We start from the raw sequence: 18,035 nt of genomic DNA on the forward strand, positions 1-18,035 counted from the left end.
TGTTTCTATAAATTGGTGTTGGATTTTTTATTGTGTGTTGTGTTTTACTTATTTACTCTTGTTGAAATGAAATGCTTTACATACCTGTCTCCCAAGTTAAGCCTTACTACTTGTGGGCCAAGCTACCAAGGGATGAGCAAGAATGAATTTAATGAGAACTTGACTGGACCTAGTGAGTGATTGTGGCATATTGCTAAGTGTAGTTACCTACCTACCCCTACCAATAACCCACTTTCCAACAATGAATAAATAGCTGCCAAGTTTTCAGATTGCTTATATGACGTGTCTATGGTTTCAGTTGGCACATGAGTAACATTCTACTGTCAAATGTGTGACACTTTAAATTACATTTTCAAATAAATCAAAGCGATCACCAGTATTTGAATGCCTCACTGTGAATTTCCTGTTACTGCATCAAGACATGTTACACAGCATTGAACATACACCTAAAATAAGACAGACCTCCTGGTGTTACCAATGCATGTTAGCAGTCTAGATTTTATTTCAGTTATGAGAAAATTAGACTGTCAATTGAATATTACTATCTCTTTTAAAACAGCAGTGGCCTTCAGAGTACCTCGGTCACTACTGTTCTCCCCTCACACACCTTTTATCTGCAGTCTCTCGCTGACATTTTTCTCCAAACATTTCTGAAATCCTCTATTTGCATACCTCACATGTTACCTTCTAGCACTTCACCAGTGCCTGTTAGTATTTTGACACTGAAATCATTACTTTACATAAAATGGTAATTACAATTGGCACGTGTGTGACACTAGCTCTGTACCCTCTGCCCAGAGGCTGAAATTTGGATGGACCTGTAAGCAAACAACTTTATGATCCAGCCCCAGGCAATGAGAGAAACTCTTACGTCATTGATAGTAAACTACTTCATTGAAAGTGCAGGTTCCGGTGGATTTCTGAAACAACGAGACGCTTCTGTCGACCTGCGCCTGCCGCATAAAAACTTTCTGGCTGACTGCTGCGTTTATGTAACCCTAGGGACCTGTAGGGGCTGTCGCACTTAGAGGAGCTGTAGTTGTGCATGTCATTAGCATGTTAGTAGGCTGATGTAGCACTAAAAAGCATTTGTCGAACCCTGATGCCTACTACCTAGCAGGGCTGCTAGAAAGAACCAGCGAAAGAAGAGAGAGGAATAATGTTAGAGATTGAAAATGTGATCAGAAAAAATATTATGTGCGAGAATTGAAGTGGGGGGAGACACAATAAAGAACAGAAGAACGAAAGAGATGGGCGACCGTCAGTCACGGAGAGAGCGCAGAACGATCTAGAAAGTGAATAATACTAGTCACAACCAAAAGAGAAACTTCCACGCGTATGCCAGTAGGGGGTACTAAACAACCGTACAGATGAACTAGGATTAATTTCCTGGTACCAAACTGATTTAGCAGATGCACGCATCGATCTCCCAGTGAAAAATGCACCCTGTCAAGTTCGCAGTAAGATTGATGGAGATGGAAACATCATCTTCGGGGAACGTTTTCTCCGACGTAAGCGGCTTGTTTTATTTCTTTGTGCCATCTTTACTGCGTGATAGCTCGGTTAGAAGAACAAGAGGTGGTATAGCCAATAGAGCTGTCTTTAACGTGCCTAAAAATACAACTAGCTGTTGTTCATGCGTTTGTGGGCATAATGAAGCAAGACTTAATACCAGCTCACGATATGAAACTATGTCAATCACCATTAAAGACGAGGAAGAGCCCTAATGCATTGACAAACAGGGCAATAAGAGAAAAAAACGCATGAACAACTTCACAGGTGAGTAAACAATGCTTAGCAGTGTGGAATAAAACCCACACTTGTATAGCACAAACCTAGCTGGGATGCAACGGAGCGATGTACATTATTTGGGGGTGGGTGGTTGCAGGAGGACAGTGAAAGGTTGTGTTACCTCACATATCTTTGAATAATTTACAGTTTTAGGCACAGTGAGATTGAATGAATAATTTACAGTTTTATGCACAGTGAGATTGAATGATTTGCACTGAGGCCCATATTTAGACTTTTTTAGTGCTGAATTTGCGTCATTTTTTGACGCAAAAACTGCGCAAGCTTACAAAATACAATTGTATTTTGTACGTTTGCTCCGATTTTGCATCAAAAAACAACGCAACTGCGACACTAAAAAAGTAAAAATATGGGCCTGAATCGCTCTATTGTTAAAGTGTGGAAACAATATTAAAACCCATGTCCCCAGGTTCCAAAGTCTTCATCTGAGCTACTAAACATAATTTCCTCCCTGCAAATGTTTTGTGACATTCTGATCATTCATGTACACAGTGAAATCACCCGTCCAGTAAACCTCCCCTATCCATGTTCTTTTCTCCTTCAGCAAATGGCTTGTCCCTGCTTAAAACCTAATGCCAGAAATCTAGATTTATGAGTCAATGGTGAGCTCACCCTCAATGTTCACATTTCATCTGTATGCCAAATAAGCATTTCTTACATAACGGTTGATTTTGGTAGGGAAATCGTAAGTTCAGAACCTAGACCAAGAAAGTTTTAATATCTTACTCAGCGCCTTTTTATTGGAAATCAAAGGGGCAACCTGTGTTTCACATACACAACATAACATGCAATTCTTAACAACTTCACCTCCCCTTGTCTATTACGTAATAAGGCTACTCCACAAAAAAAGTACACTCTTCATGTCTCTCTCAGCCACCAAGTCCACCACCGGCACACACAGACCCAACAAAATGCTTCCTAAGCCTGCTGGAAGAGGAACACTATATTGAAAAACAGGACTATTGTGACCCTCAAACAGTTATCACAACTAACAACACACCTGCTACAAGCTCAAAATATATTGCTCACCCTTCTCCAAAACAAAACAACACACATGTTCTAAACTGCCTGCTCATAAATGCTCGATCACTCTAAAAAACAAACAGCACATCTGCGACCTGCTCACGGACACACAACCTGACTTACTATTCATAACAGAATCATGGTTGGGAGATGACATGGCCCCAGTGTTGCATGAAGCCATTCCTCTGGGCTGTCAAATCATCACACAAAACCGTATAGGCAAGAGAGGAGGTGGACTAGCTATTATACTAAAAAAAGCAATAAATCTCTGTAAAACAAACAACATTTCCATACAAGGTTGTGAGGCCCTCCTCACCAGATGCAACCCTACTCCAACTTCCTCCTGTAACTTTCTCCTCCTTTACAGACCTCCACCTAACAAGTCAACATTCCCAGATGCTTTTCTAGATACAGTCTCAAACTTTATTACATTATACTCAAGCCTATGCATTTTTGGGGTACCTAAATATTTGGCTTGACAAACCCAATATGCCCCATCCAAAAGCTATCACCACTGGCCTAGTCACATTGAACCTACTTCAGATTGTGCACAATCCCACACACATCACTGGACACATCCTAGATGTCATTTTTGCAGAGCCTGAACCAGTTACCGTTCATAGCATCACACCAATCACATGGTCAGAGCACCATTTGATAAATTTCCTACATAAAACACCACACATCAACACCCCAGCCCCCACAGCATCTTACATCTATCAGCAATGGAGCAAACTCAATTTTGAAGACTTAGAAACCCAACTAACAACCAACACAGATCTAGCAACAATGAATTCTATTAAAAAACTTTATGAGTAGCTACAGGGAGCTTTTGATATACTAATACCACGCAGAAAAACTAAACAGGACAAAAGAAAACCAACACTGAACTTAAAAAGATAAAGCAACAAATCAGAAGGTTGCAGCGAACCTAGCTCAAAGCAAACAACAATCAAGACAAACTGCAGCTACACAAACTGACCAGAATATACATATCATCAATCAAAAAAGCTAAAAAAAGGTAATACTCAGACAGAATTCTAAATGCTAAATATGCAACCAAAGAATTGTATACATTTTTAAATTAATTTTGAAAACCTAAATGCATGGAAAGAAGTCATCCCACTACTCAAGATTTCACAAATAAACTGGCAACTCATTACACAACCAAGGCAGACACATTTGACTTCTATTTAAAACAGAAGAAAACTATCAGCACCAACTCCTTTCCTAAAATCCCCTCTAAGAATAAACCAACCAAGCCTCTGCACTCCTTCAAACAAATATCACAAGATAAACTTATGGATTTAGTCAAAGCAAGCAGGCCTTCCAGTTGCCCGTATGACCCTTGTCCACCACACATCTTCAAGAACATTATTTTATCTACTTCTGCTGCCACACCTGTAAGAAGAATCATCAATCACTCTTTAACTACAAGGAACTTTTAGCATATATAGGTCCGTTATTAAAGAAAACAAACCTAGTCCCCCAGGACCTCAACAACTACAGACCAATCTCAAATGGACCTTTCCTGGGCAAACTGATAGAAAGAGCAGCATTTGCCCAGCCGTCACAATTCATTGAAGTCAATTCCATACTTTGAGACTACCAAACTGGATTCTGCCTAGGAAGAGGCACTGAATCAGCACTCATAGCAATCTGGAATGATCTTAAAAACACAGTCGACTGCAATGCAGTTGCTGCACTACTTCTCTTGGACCGCTCGGCTGCCTTTGATACTGTTGACCATGACACCCTAATTCAAAGACTCCACGAAGCCGGCATAGAAGGGACTGCTCTCAACTGGATTGCATCCTGCCTTCAAAACAAACTAATATTACCTATTCTCTCCTCTTTTCGTCCGAACCCTACCTCACAAAAGCAGCGGTCCCCCAAGGATCAATCATCTCACCTTTACTTTTCAACATCTACATGATATCATTACCAGAATTGATCAATGATTTTCAACTCACATGCTACAACTATGCAAATACTACTTACATTGGAATGCCCCAAAGACATTGAAAACTCACAAATCTTCAGTTGCCTCAGAGCCGTTGATCAGTGGATGACTTGGAGCCACCTCAAACTAAATGCTTCCAAAACGAAAATACTCACATGTGGCGACTGGAAAATTATGACCCAATGTGTGCGTGGCCTGACGATCTCGGACCACCTCCTCAACTATCCAAGGAAGTTAAAAACCTTGGAATTACCATGGACTCCAAGTTAACAATGAATGCCCAAGTGGACAAATTAGCACAAACAAGCTTCATCACCTTGAAGGCTCTGCAATGCATCTTCCCCCACCTCGGATTTCCACACAAGGTACATGCTGCTATCTCTCTTGTACTACCCAAACTGGATTATGCCAGTGACCTCTTTCATGGATCATCTCTATTATTTAAAAAAAACTACAAAGTATTCAGAACTCCGCTGCCAGGGTACTATTAAATGTAAAGCCACAAGGCCACATCTCCCCTGCCTTGAGGGCACCACACTTGTTACCCGTTGCTAGAAGATCCACCTTCAAGCTGCTTTGTATCACCCACAAAGCTATATCCATTCAAGAAGCCAAACTATGGAATTCATTAAACCCAAATATAAGATCCACGGATAAATATGTTGTCTTCAGAAGACTACTCAATAGTTGTCTCTTTCCTTTATGACACCATTTTCGAACAGTAATGGACTGCATATGCCTGTGTTGATAAATATTGTTAATCTGATTATGTTTCTATTATAGATATGTATAGTTCTTTAGGAAATATGTATCACTACTATGTCATAACAACAAATTATACACATACTCGTTAAACCTGTTTAGCAAATGTATATTTACTCACTTTTTTTAAATATATATATATATATAGATAGATATATTTTGTGTGTGTATGTATACTGTATATGTGTGTGTATATACATATATATATATATATATATGTGTATGTTATTCTATGCTTAACATGTTCATAGATCATTGCACAGCTTCTAGATAAGTTGTTATATTATATACTTATGAATCCCTGCTCTAATGAGTACACTTATTAATTAACTTCAAATATTACAAATCTTGAAAGTCTGTGTTTATACAATACTACTTTTCTTCTTGTATTATTATACACATTATTATATTCCTTGAACATATATTCCTTTACTATGTATTTACAAATCTATTTATGTATTACTCTAGTCCTACTGTACTAGAGAAAAATTCAATACAAATAAATAAAATAAAATCTATAAATAAAATTCAAAAATAAATAATTATAATAAGTAAATTAAAGTTAAATAATAATAATGAATAAATAAAATAAAATGTAAAATTAAAATAACAATAAAAAAATATATATAAAATTATAAATAAATAAAAATAATATAAATTTACTCTCTTGTAAGCTTTACTTTGTCTACCAATCACCCTATGTCATGTCTCTATCAATATATCCTCCATCCCCACTCTGACTCATCCCAAACCCGTTCTACTACTTTCATATCCAAAATAACTCTGCCTAAGCTCTTCCCTCCTCCACCGCATCTAGCTCACCCCAAACCTCAGTTTATTACCATGATCTCCCAAACAACACTACTAAGTTCTCCCTCATTTATCTCACCTTTGATTCATCCAAAACCACTCCTGCTACTATGATATCCCTAACCCTTTCCACAGACTCTTCCGTCCTCCAGCTCTCATTTACTCATCCCAAGCCTCATCCCATTACTATAAGCTCCCAATTAGCACTTCTGGATTCTTCCCTCCTCTATCCCTCCATTATTCTAGCCAAGCCAGCTAACACACTCACATAGCCTCTGCTCAAATTAACTCATAATAATACTAATACTGTACTCATATTTCCCTATACTAATCCACCACTAATTCCTCTTGGGTTCCGCAGTAGCACGCTACTCGCCGAAAAGCGCTTTGATGCCTCGTCATGGTAGTAAGCGCTATATAAATACTATTACAATTACAATTACAATGGTTTTGCAAATGCTTCTATAGCACTGCATAGGAAGTCCTTTAGGACAGTGGTTCCCAACCTGTGGTCCGGGGACCCACGGGGGTCCACGTAGCATCCTCAGGGAGTCTGTGACTGCTTAAAAAATTAAATAATATAAAGAGATTAGGTTCCCAGCTTTCAGTAATGACTCCGTGGGGGGTCCCCGGATTCCAGTAATAATAAAGTGGGGGGTCCACAGAAGACAAAAGGTTGGGAACCACTGACTTAGGAGGCAAACTGTAAGTTCCAACTGCAATAAAAAAAAAACTTTGGCAGTGAAAAAAGAAACAATATGTACTGCTTTAGCATACAGTGCACATATGGCATAACAAAAACATTTGATGATTCAGCGTACTTGGAGATGTAGTATACTCCCTCTGGCTTTGTAATACAAGCACTCCATTGGATGGAATGATAACCAAACAGCCAGCATCTGGTGAGTGATACATACTTGATGTATTTGAATTAATTGAAAAACAAACATTGAGAAACCATATTAGAGGAAACCAAATCATGGACAACCAGTTTTAAGGAAAGACAATTTTAATAAAATACAAAGAAGTAGAATATAAAAGGAACATTTTAAAGGAAGGATCATCTTAAGGCAACAACTATAATTACATTACATTTGGGAGGAGTTTATGAATAGTGAGGCATTTTTGGGACCAGGGATGGGTGATGTTCAGGGGTGGTGAGGGTTTTTTAAGGGTGAGGAATGGGTGGAGTTTGGTGTGGTGAACGATTTGTAGGGTTTGCAGAAGAGGGGAGTTTAGAGGTGGTGAGAGTTTTTTAAGGATCAGTGATGAGTAGAGTTTAGGGGTGATGAATGGCTTTTAGGGTTCAGTAACAGGTGTAGTTTATAAGTGGTAGTGAGTTATAGGGATTTGGGATGGGTGGAGTTTACGGGTAGAAAGAGTTTTAGGGTTCAGGAATATGTGGCATTTAGGGTGGTGAAGGGTTTCGAGGGTTCAGGGATGGGTAAAGTTCAGCTGTACAAAGGGTTTTAAGTGTTCAGGAATGACTGGAGTTTAGAGCTAGTGAGTGGATTTAGGGTTCAGAGATGGGTGGGTTTTGGGGTTCAGTAACCGCTGGAGTTTAGGGGACAGGGTTTCACTGTGTGTGTGAAAAACCCTTCAAAAGCAAATTCTTCAAACCTGAAACACAGGCATGAATGACACAATTTAAATCCAAGAGTTATGCTATTAGAGAAAGAAAAGTCACGTAAATGCTCTTTTAAAATTGCACTGTCACTTTTTGTAGTGCTTGAGCTCAAGCAGATTTTCTGAAGCACATTTAGGCAAGTAACTACAATAATAATGTAGAATGTTAAGAAATGCATTTGTCTCTTCAAGATAAGCACTCTGCCAAAATACAAGGTCTGAAATACACCAGCTGTTCTAGGTAAGCACAGCGCTCAAAGAACAAACTCCCTGGAGAATACTAGTCACTTAGCTGCAGTCTTTTCCGGAGTGGTGGAGGAATGCCTGTCGTCAGCTGGTACAGGAACGAAGAAAAGAATTGCCTCAAAAGTCCTGAATATGAGGATGACAGCAGGGGCTGGACTGCCAAATCAGATGCTGAGATCAGAAAGCAAAACAAAGCCAAGCAGGGAGGCATGCTTTACTCTGCTATTTATAGCCAATCAGGAATGCAGTTGAGTTTCCACATGTGGATGAGTCACCACACCCAATTAGAAGCACGTGTCTACACCACATCCAATTAGAAGCACATGTCTACACCTGCTCACATTAGCAAACAAGCTTTGGTAAAACAAGCATTGATAAAACCAATTGTGTAACACAGCACAGTATATTTACTTAGAAACATGAAGGTTTAACCTAGAACATAGATATGATTTAACCCTAATCCCTAGGGATACTGACAGATAATGCAGGAGGCACCTTGGAGATTCCTGACAATTTGCCATTCACCCTTCAAATTTCCTTTAAGTGTTTTAGATGAAATGGTTTCTCAGTATGGTATTCCATGAATTAGTTTTTCTACGAAATCACACACAACCATAAATACTCCTCTGGATGGAACCACAGCCTACCATAGATATTCTTTAAAGAATTAGTAACAATACTGAACAGTCAAGATAGGGTTGCATCTAGATTTCTGCATCCTTTTAAAAGGAAACTAAGAGCCAGCTGAGTACATTGTAAAGCAAAGTCTATTCCCATCTGGTGGTTTGCAGACCACTGTCCTGAAGTTCCAACAGAGCCTTCAAAATATCTCACCTTTCTATGCCTTTACTTTCAACATGACAAACATAATACATTCTCTATGAAATGAAAAATGTTTCAGTAGGTATTTCCAGCTCAGCAGAAGGGGATTCTCTCTTCAAGGCGTAGTGTTTTGCATGCCTTAAACCAACGTTAGCGAGATGTGAAAGAAGCCGAAAAGATAATGGGGGTCATTCTGACCCTGGTGGTCGGTGACCGCCAGGGTCACCGACCACGGGAGCACCGCCAACAGGCTGGCGGTGCTCCCTCGAGCATTCTGACCGCGGCGGTTCAGCCGCGGTCAGAAACGGAAAGTCGGCGGTCTCCCGCCGACTTTCTGCTGCTCGGGAGAATCCTCCATGGCGGCGGAGCGCGCTCCGCCGCCATGGGGATTCTGACACCCCCTACCGCCATCCTGTTCCTGGCGGGTCTCCCGCCAGGAACAAGATGGCGGTAGGGGGTGCCGCGGAGCCCCTGGGGGCCCCTGCAATGCCCATGCCAATGGCATGGGCACTGCAGGGGCCCCCGTAAGAGGGCCCCACAAAGTATTTCAGTGTCTGCAAAGCAGACACTGAAATACGCGACGGGTGCAACTGCACCCGTCGCACCTTCCCACTACGCCGGCTCAATTCTGAGCCGCCGTCCTCGTGGGAAGGTAGATTTGCCCTGGGCTGGCGGGCGGCCTTTTGGCGGCCGCCCGCCAGCCCAGGGCAAATCTCAAAATACCCTCAGCGGTCTTGCGACCGCAGAGCGGTATTTTGTCGGGGGAAGACTGGCGGGCGGCCTCCGCCGCCCGCCAGTCTCAGAATCACCCCCAATGTGTTTGGTTGACCTTTGGTGGGATGTCAGTCTTAGCCAACATTTGATTTGTGAACGTATTACCAACCGAAAGGGTGAATGCAAGCTGCATACACTTATCGATTTTGATTTGGGATAAGGAAAGTAATTACCCACCACAAAACATTGGGAGAATGAGACGAGAGTAGTATTAAGAGCAACCACAGTGTAACCTATCCTAATTTAATCTATATTTATCTGAAAAGTCTTAGTTGGGCAAGTAGGGAGAACACTGTGCCCTAATTAGTGGGGAACTGGAATTCTCCAAAAAGAATGTAAAGCTCCCACCCACAATTGGTGGCATATTTAGAGGGACTGCAATGGCAGGACAGCGGAAGCAGCTGCTGTTGCTAGATGGGTTCTTACAGAGCTCTTGTGGCAGATACTTATGTAATCTTAGTGAGGGTGTCAAATTTTATTAAGTGAAGACATCAAATTACTTTATGTGATAGGTCTCTCTACTTATACAAGATGTAAAACATCAAAGAAATAGTGTTAAGTAATTTAGGACACCTCCCTCATCTGGCCCCCTTCGTCGCCACGTTTTTGCCCTATATTGTTCTGAAAGGTCACAGGGCTTTTATTAGGACCTGATTTACAAGTTACAACCTATAGTCCCATCTATTGCTACTTTTTCCTGAAACTGATATTTGTAATGTGGGTGATAGCTTATGAACTCAACCGACCCTTCTGTGAGTTCACGTTGCTCAGAAATGTGTTTTTTCAAATTTGAGCAAAACAAAAGCAATCAACAGAGTAACAGTCGGACACCGAGACATATGCTCGTTTGCTATGTGTCTTGGTAATTTGTTGCACAATAGAGCCAACACTCGAGGTGACCATCCCTAACACATTGGATAACCATTTTTCAACACCACAATCATGGTACACTGCAAAACACACATTGAAAAGTATATTCCTCATATATTTCTTTTCAGTAATTGCTCACCTAAATTAACTTTCTCAAAATATTTTGAGACTGATATTGGGAGTTCCAGATTACCCATTTCTGTCCAGATGAGGATCAGTCTGTGAGAAAGAAGAGTTACAAGGTTTCAGTTGTTAGGTAAGTCTTTAGAGATGGGGTCCAGTGATCCGTTCCTGGTGAGGGAAAGAGAATTACAAGGTATGTAAACTCAAGGGCCACTGGTTTGATTCTTATGGAATTAAACATTCTTTCAAACCTTCGGTCCAGTGTCCTACTGCTTTTTCACGCATGAGCCAACTGTGCAGCTGTCAGATGCCATGTTACTTCTTATTTAAGCCTGCGTAGTCCAGCAGCATACAGTGCTATTTGTACCTTAATGGAATATCCAGAAAACATGGACATGGCCCTCCCTTAGGCTATACAGTAATGGTGTATGGTGATTTTTTGATCTTGTTGAATTTGTCCCACTCCCTCCCCAGATTGTCACAACTGATATGTGCTACATCTCACACCTTACTAACCTTCCTATAAGCCCACAGCTCATTTTTTACACCACAAAAAAAAAACAGAAATTATGATTCCACGCTTTGCCCTTTCTCAAACGTTAAAATGGTGGTCTGGCTTAACATCAGAGCACTTGACAGAAAGGTACATTGAAGGTGCCAGATGGTTGAATTTGTCAGTGGAGGAGAACTCTATGAACAAAAGCCTTCACTCGTTGAGTGAGGCAGAAGAAATTGGAGAATGTGTATAGATGTGTAGGATGCGTCAAGGAACAGGGCGATTTCAGAAGATGGCATATGACTGTATATACATGGGGTGAGGGGAGAAATAGTGAAATGGATGTGTAAGAAGACCAGATCTGTGAATTAACTCTTGCTAGTCACATTGTAAACTCTCTACAATTTGAGCTCATGAATTTCTACTGTGTCTGAAAATGATTCCCCAACAGAGACCTAGATATTCAATTTTCTCTGTGTTCCTAGATGCACCTTGGATGATTCTGCTGATTATAGCGTGGAGATCATAAACTGCTGTGGACAGGCTACGTCATTTGCTAATGTCCTAGTAAGAAGTAAGTGCTTTTGCTGCCGGTAAGACTTGATTTCCTATCCGAGGCACTTCTGTTTTTAACATTTAAATCAACATTTTTTGAAGAAAAAAACTCATGGTTGTGTGTATTCCATACATACAAATCATGTAATGTTTGTTCATGTAAAAACTAACATTCAGTTTAGCAGCAACCATTTCTGTAACCGATTTTTCGACGAAAGCTTTATATGAACTCAATACTATTGAAAAAATATTTCGAAATTAAAAAAAGGACGAACCCCGTTTCTGGCCTATGATTATTTAAAAAACAGAAAAAGTGAAAATACCTATTTATTCATTACTGAAATTTCTATATTTGGTAATCATTTTATCTGAAATCCATAAATGTAAAGGCAATATCTACGTTCGTACGCACTTAAATCAAAATTGGAAGTGGTTCTAATTGTCTACACAATCGAAGGAACAGGAGAATACAATGTATTTCACAAGAAATCCTGAAAATCAAGAGATCTTAGACAATCAATCTACATTTTATTTTGCGTTTGTGTAAGTATGCTTTCAAACGTACTCACAAGGAACAGAGGTCTGGAACAGAAATTCTATGGGTGGTGGATGCCCACAAATTATGTGAGTCTGTTATAAACCCATAGACCCTGAATGTAGGGGTGTTGGGTGATGTAGGACCCCCAGCATAATCTCGCTGGAGTTCCAAAGGTGAATAGCAATAAAGATGCCTTTTAAATTCAATTTATATCTTGTCACATTTGCTATGCATTTTGTTTCAGACAGAATAATAAAAACACATAAAAGTATACAGCACATAAAAAAATATTAGCTACCACCAGACATAAAAAACTAGCACGCGTGGGATAAAAACCTAGCATGACATATGTCAGAACCCCTTTCAAAAGATCACTGTTTAAGCAGGAGTTATTGGGGACAACCATAGGGGTGGGGGATTGAGGCATTTTACTCCTGATGTTCCAGGACCTGACTTACTATGGACCCTGAATAAGAGGTCTACCCTTCAGTACTTGACTCTCAGTGGTAGCGCAGGTCAAGCAGCCAAAGATTCTCAAGTGGTGGTAGGTGCAAGATGTACATGGGCAGAAAACTCAAAATATGCACAACGACCCCAATGCATGCCCAGCCATATAATTGATTGTATGAAAAAAAGTAGCATTTATATACAAACACAAAGTGAGATACGGCACACAACAAATATTATTTAATCTTTGTACGGTTGGACCACTAACATTGTCCAGGCAAGATCCTGAGTCCCACTTTCCTGGTTACTAAATGTGGGTTTCCCCATTCATGCAAAGAAACATTCAGTCTTGGCCCCACTAGCAAGTATGAATCCTAAAAGTTCCACTATGGCTTTGAAAGTCAAAGTTCTTCAGCTCAGAAGTGCAACTCCAATAGCATAGCTGGTTCCCCAGGGCCTCTGTGGCTCAGTGCTGAGCGCAACTCAGTCCTGCTGGTTTTGCAATTAGGAAGACCTAAAAGCATGTCAACAGCCTTGAGCTGTCTGGTTATTCTGCTCATGGTCAATGTGAGCAGGTACCGGTGAAGATCCACAGCGCTCCTCTGGTGGCTGAAAGGGATGTGAGCCCTTCTCAAGCAACACATGCAAACCTTGTCAGGAGGAATGATAAAAGTCAATAAATTAACCTGTGTTTAACTCTCTGATAGCTTGGTACAAAGGCAATCATGCTTACATTAGAGGCAATATACTTATGCAGCATATTTATACAGCAATAAGACGAAAACACCACAGAAGATAAATCCCACACCAATTTAAAAGATAGAGTAAATTCTATAAATTATTTGACACAAAATGACCAAATTCCAATCAGTAGAAAAGGAGAAATGCATGTTTAAAGATATAAGATAAATATAGTGCCCAAAAGTACATAGCCCACTCACGGGTATCTGGTCACGGGAGACCGGGTGAAAGTCACTAGTTCTGGCCCACCATGATTGAGCATGGGCTTTATACAGTTACCAGGTTAGTGTTGCTGAAAAAGTTATCTTCTAAAGTCCACAGTGAAAAGTCCAGGTCGTGGTTTAGGGGGTTGTGAGGAGCAGGGAGAGCATCACGGGCATCAATGCTGTAGTGCTAAGTGCAGATCTTGTGTTGCCAGTTGTCTCTGTTGGTCGCTGTATTGCAAAGATGCAGGTTCACCAAGCTTTGCATTAGCAGTCGGTGTGGACAGCAAGATTTTGATGCTAATGGGCCCGCTCGTGGTTGGGAAGAGCCCAAAACTTCATGATTTCTCCTTTTTTTGCAAGAGGAGTCAAATGATGCCACCTCAAGGATCCAGGACCTGGGAGGCACCTCTTGAGGACCAAGAACTCACTCCAGCAGAGGTCGGCTGGGCTCAGGCAGGGCCAGGCACGTCCAGTGCATCCAGCCAGCTGGGCAGTTGCAGAGAGGCCTCTCCAGCCTGATGTGTCCCTGTAGCTCAGAACAGGCAGTCGGACAGCTGACCTTTGGAATCACTTCAGACTGGGATTAAGGATGCAGGTCCAGTTTTCCTTTTCAGACCAGAGGGCAGGCCTCAAGCAGCAGGCCAGGCCTCTGGCAGGAGGGCAGTCTTTCTTCTGAAGTATCCCCAGGTCCAGGAGTGCACTGAGAAGCGAGTCTGAGGTCCCCTTTTTACACCTAGTACCCACTTTGAAGTGGAGGAGACTTCTGGAGTTTTCCCTCTAAAGAAGTGTCTGGAATTTACTGGCTGCCTGCCCTTGTCCCAGTCGGTCTCCAGGCACAATAGGCTAGTGTGAAACCCCTTATGTGTGAGCTGAGGCAGTGCTTTGAAGTGCAAGTGTGCTACGGAGACAGCTCCGCTCCTCTCATCAAGTCAGGACTGCCCATCCTGCCTACACCCTGACCATCTATTGTGTGGCTTTTGGGAGAAATACACCAAGGCCAACTGCCTACCATAACTAGCACTGTAATGTGGGAAACAGTCTGCAGGCACTAAACAGTTAGGACAAAGAAATGGCAACTCTCTAAAAGTGGCACTTTCAAAATTGTGAATAAAAATCCGACTTTACCATAAAGAGCGTGTTAGACACTAAACATTCATTTCTACCTGTTCCTAAACAAACGTTATCACTTATTAAATCTAATAATGCAACTCAATGCTATCCTAGGGGAGAGGTAGGCCTTGCAATAGTGAAAAACAATTTTGAGAGTTTTTCACTAGCAGGATATGTAAAGCTAAAAATACATATCCAACTATTTTAATACAGTACACACTGCCCTATGAGCTGCTTAGGGGCGGCCCTAGGGGGTGGCATATACATTAAAAAGGAAAATTAAAGGCTGGCAAAAGGTTTATTTTTCCAGGATGAAATGGCAGTTTAAAACTGCACACACAGGCTACAATGGCAGGTCTGAGACATGTTTTAAAGAGCTACATAAGTGGGTGGGACAAAAAGTGCTACTGACCCACTGGTAGCATTTAATTTACAGACCATGGCTACCTGTAGTACCACTTTAGTAAAGATTTGTAAGTAAATTAAGATGATTTTACCATGCTTAAAGGAGAAAGCACATCCACTTTAGCAATTGTTAGCACTGGTAAGGCGTGCAGAGTCCTAAAGCCAACAAAAACATATTCATGAAAATTGTATTTTGTAAGCTTATACCACTTTTGCGTCACAAAAAAAGATGCAAATGCGTCACAAAAAAAGTATAAATCAGGGCCTGAGACTCCAGCCACTGCAATGCATCCAACCCAAACTTTGAAAAGCTTAAACATCTGTTCATGGAATATGGAGAGAATACAGAATAAAATCCAATATCTGAACTTTCTGTCTTATTTAAAAACCTCCCACCTAGTAGTACTGCAGGAAACCTGGGCACTGTCCACAATACACATTCTGGCACAAATAAAGTTTAACAGATTGGCAGTAAAAACCCATGTGCTGGACCACCCAGCTGGCGGCTTACCCACCTATGAGTTGGCAGACATAAAAGAAAATATTAACAGAGTTGCAAGTAGACCGTCCAAATTTACAGGCTGTGTAGTTGTCAGAGTGCCTTCAAGGCATTTCTAACTTGCTACTAATAATAAACGCTTATGTTCATCCGTCGTCAAAAAAAAAGTAACAATTGAAATTTTGAAGTCCTTTATCCCTGCTCCACTGTCAAAAAAACCAAGACCATATATCCTCTTGACAGGGACTTCAATATGTGTTACAGGAGACACCGGGAGAGTAGACCCTGACCACTCACAATCAAATTTGGCAAATACCACCTTCATGATCATGGCCGACAAGAAAAGACAAATAGGGCTTGGTCTTTGTGTATGACAAGGAGAAGTTGGGCTTGAGGTCCCTAAATGAGTGAATAGGTAGTGATGTCCCAACAGAATTTACCTTCCACTGGATGAAGGCATACTTGACTCTTGACTACACCTTTATGACCTTGCCAGTGTATCAAATGGTAACACATTTTAAGATTGCGACCAGTCTTATAAAGCGACCATCAGCCACAAGGGATTTACCTAAATGTAACTAATCCAGCCGGAAATTGGCACAGTTAGCACATTAAATTACAGGAATCTTACCTGGACTATAAGCTCAATTACCCGCATTGAAACCCAAGCAAGATCACTGCAGGAGCACATAACTGAGAATGATGTAAACACAGTAGCTCAATGAACCACGTTTCCTGTCGTACCTTCTACCTGTGAAAACTCATAGCCAAAAACTGACACAACATCATTAGCATGTTAACATTGGCGGCCACGAAAAAGGAACTAACCTTTCTTTGAGGATATCACACGCCAAGCACTTTGCACTGGCCCAGATCTCCAACTTAAGTAAGTTGAGGTGCTCGTATAAGAAAATAATATGGGAGAATCATTAAAAAGAGAGAGATCAGTACTGACATAAACTGTTGAAGGCCACAAGAAAAAAAAACATGTGAGTTTTGGAGGCTTGTGAACAACGCTATGGGAACTAGACTGCTGGTAGCCTCGACCAACATTGCAGAAGGAGATGGGTGGCTTACCTGCAAGGAATGTTCGGGGGTGCAGAGGTTCCACCAGCAAAGTCAGATATGGGGGCCACAAAAAGTGGTTATCGTTCCCCATACGCCACAATTCTCCTTTGACTGGAAAAAATATTTTCCGTAAGCAGTCATAAAAATAATTACGGCAGGGTGCAAAGCCTGCCCCCAACGGCTTGCCACAGGCTATTTTTAAAGAAAATGTACTGAGCTAAGCAACTGTGCCGGCTGTTCAACCATGTTCTTCTTCACCAGGTGATTCCAGATAGCTGGTGTGGTTTGATAATCATCCCAATTTCTAAGGCTGGGAATAAATGTTCGCCATCTAACCATAAGCTGATTGTCTTGTTGGATAGTGAGGCAAAATATTTTGCAGCGACATTGCTATAAGAAATTACCAAATGGTCAGAGAAAAATACATGGGTGCCACCAAATCAAACACGCTTCATTAGGGACTCAGAAACAGAAAATGACATCCTAATGCTCTCCCTACATAATTGACAAAATAAGAAACCAACTTCGGAGCCTACATCTATGTTTCGTGGACATTCAGTTCACTTTTGACACGGTCCAGCTCAACTTACTGTGGCGCAAACTGCAGCAATGCAGCAACTCACCAGTGCTCTTAAAGGCCATTCAGCTTTTATGCTCCAACACATGGATAAGAATTAGGCTTAGGACCGGAACAACACTTTCACAGAAAACATTTACCCAAAACATTTTAAAACAAGACGGTGTCCTTGCTCCATTTCTTTTTACTCTGTACTTGGCAGAATTAACAACACTCAACAAGATTAACACCCATTCTTCCAGATCAGCAGCCAGTCTTCAAAAATGATGTTTGCTGACGACGTTGCTTTGTTAAGTCACATAAAGGTAGGCTTGCAGAGGTTAGCAAACACCATGGCAAATTCCTCACTAATGCATGCCCTGGAAGTCAACCTTAAAAAACAAAAACAATGTCTGTCAGCACAGGGAGGTCCACGGCGCACGTATTCACCTTGAATAACAACACGTTGGAGTCAGTACCCGGGTATAAGTACCTGGGTGTAATATTTGATGCAAGACGTACATATCCAGTGCATAAACAGTACATAATAAAAAAAGAGCACCACTCTGCTAGCCTCATTTGGGGC

At 41.1% G+C, this 18,035-nt stretch overlaps 1 protein-coding gene across 1 annotated transcript in view; it reads left to right on the forward strand.

Annotated features, from left to right (window-relative positions):
* Positions 1–18,035, forward strand: part of MYOM3 (myomesin 3) — a 394,520-nt gene that overhangs the window by 213,641 nt on the left and 162,844 nt on the right. The window contains exon 7 of the mRNA XM_069223954.1: positions 11,810–11,898. Within this exon, the coding sequence (XP_069080055.1) occupies positions 11,810–11,898 (89 nt within the window). The remainder of the gene's footprint in view (positions 1–11,809; positions 11,899–18,035) is intronic.

The sequence above is a fragment of the Pleurodeles waltl genome, chromosome 3_1, assembly GCF_031143425.1.
Source record: "Pleurodeles waltl isolate 20211129_DDA chromosome 3_1, aPleWal1.hap1.20221129, whole genome shotgun sequence".
NCBI lineage: Eukaryota > Metazoa > Chordata > Amphibia > Caudata > Salamandridae > Pleurodeles > Pleurodeles waltl.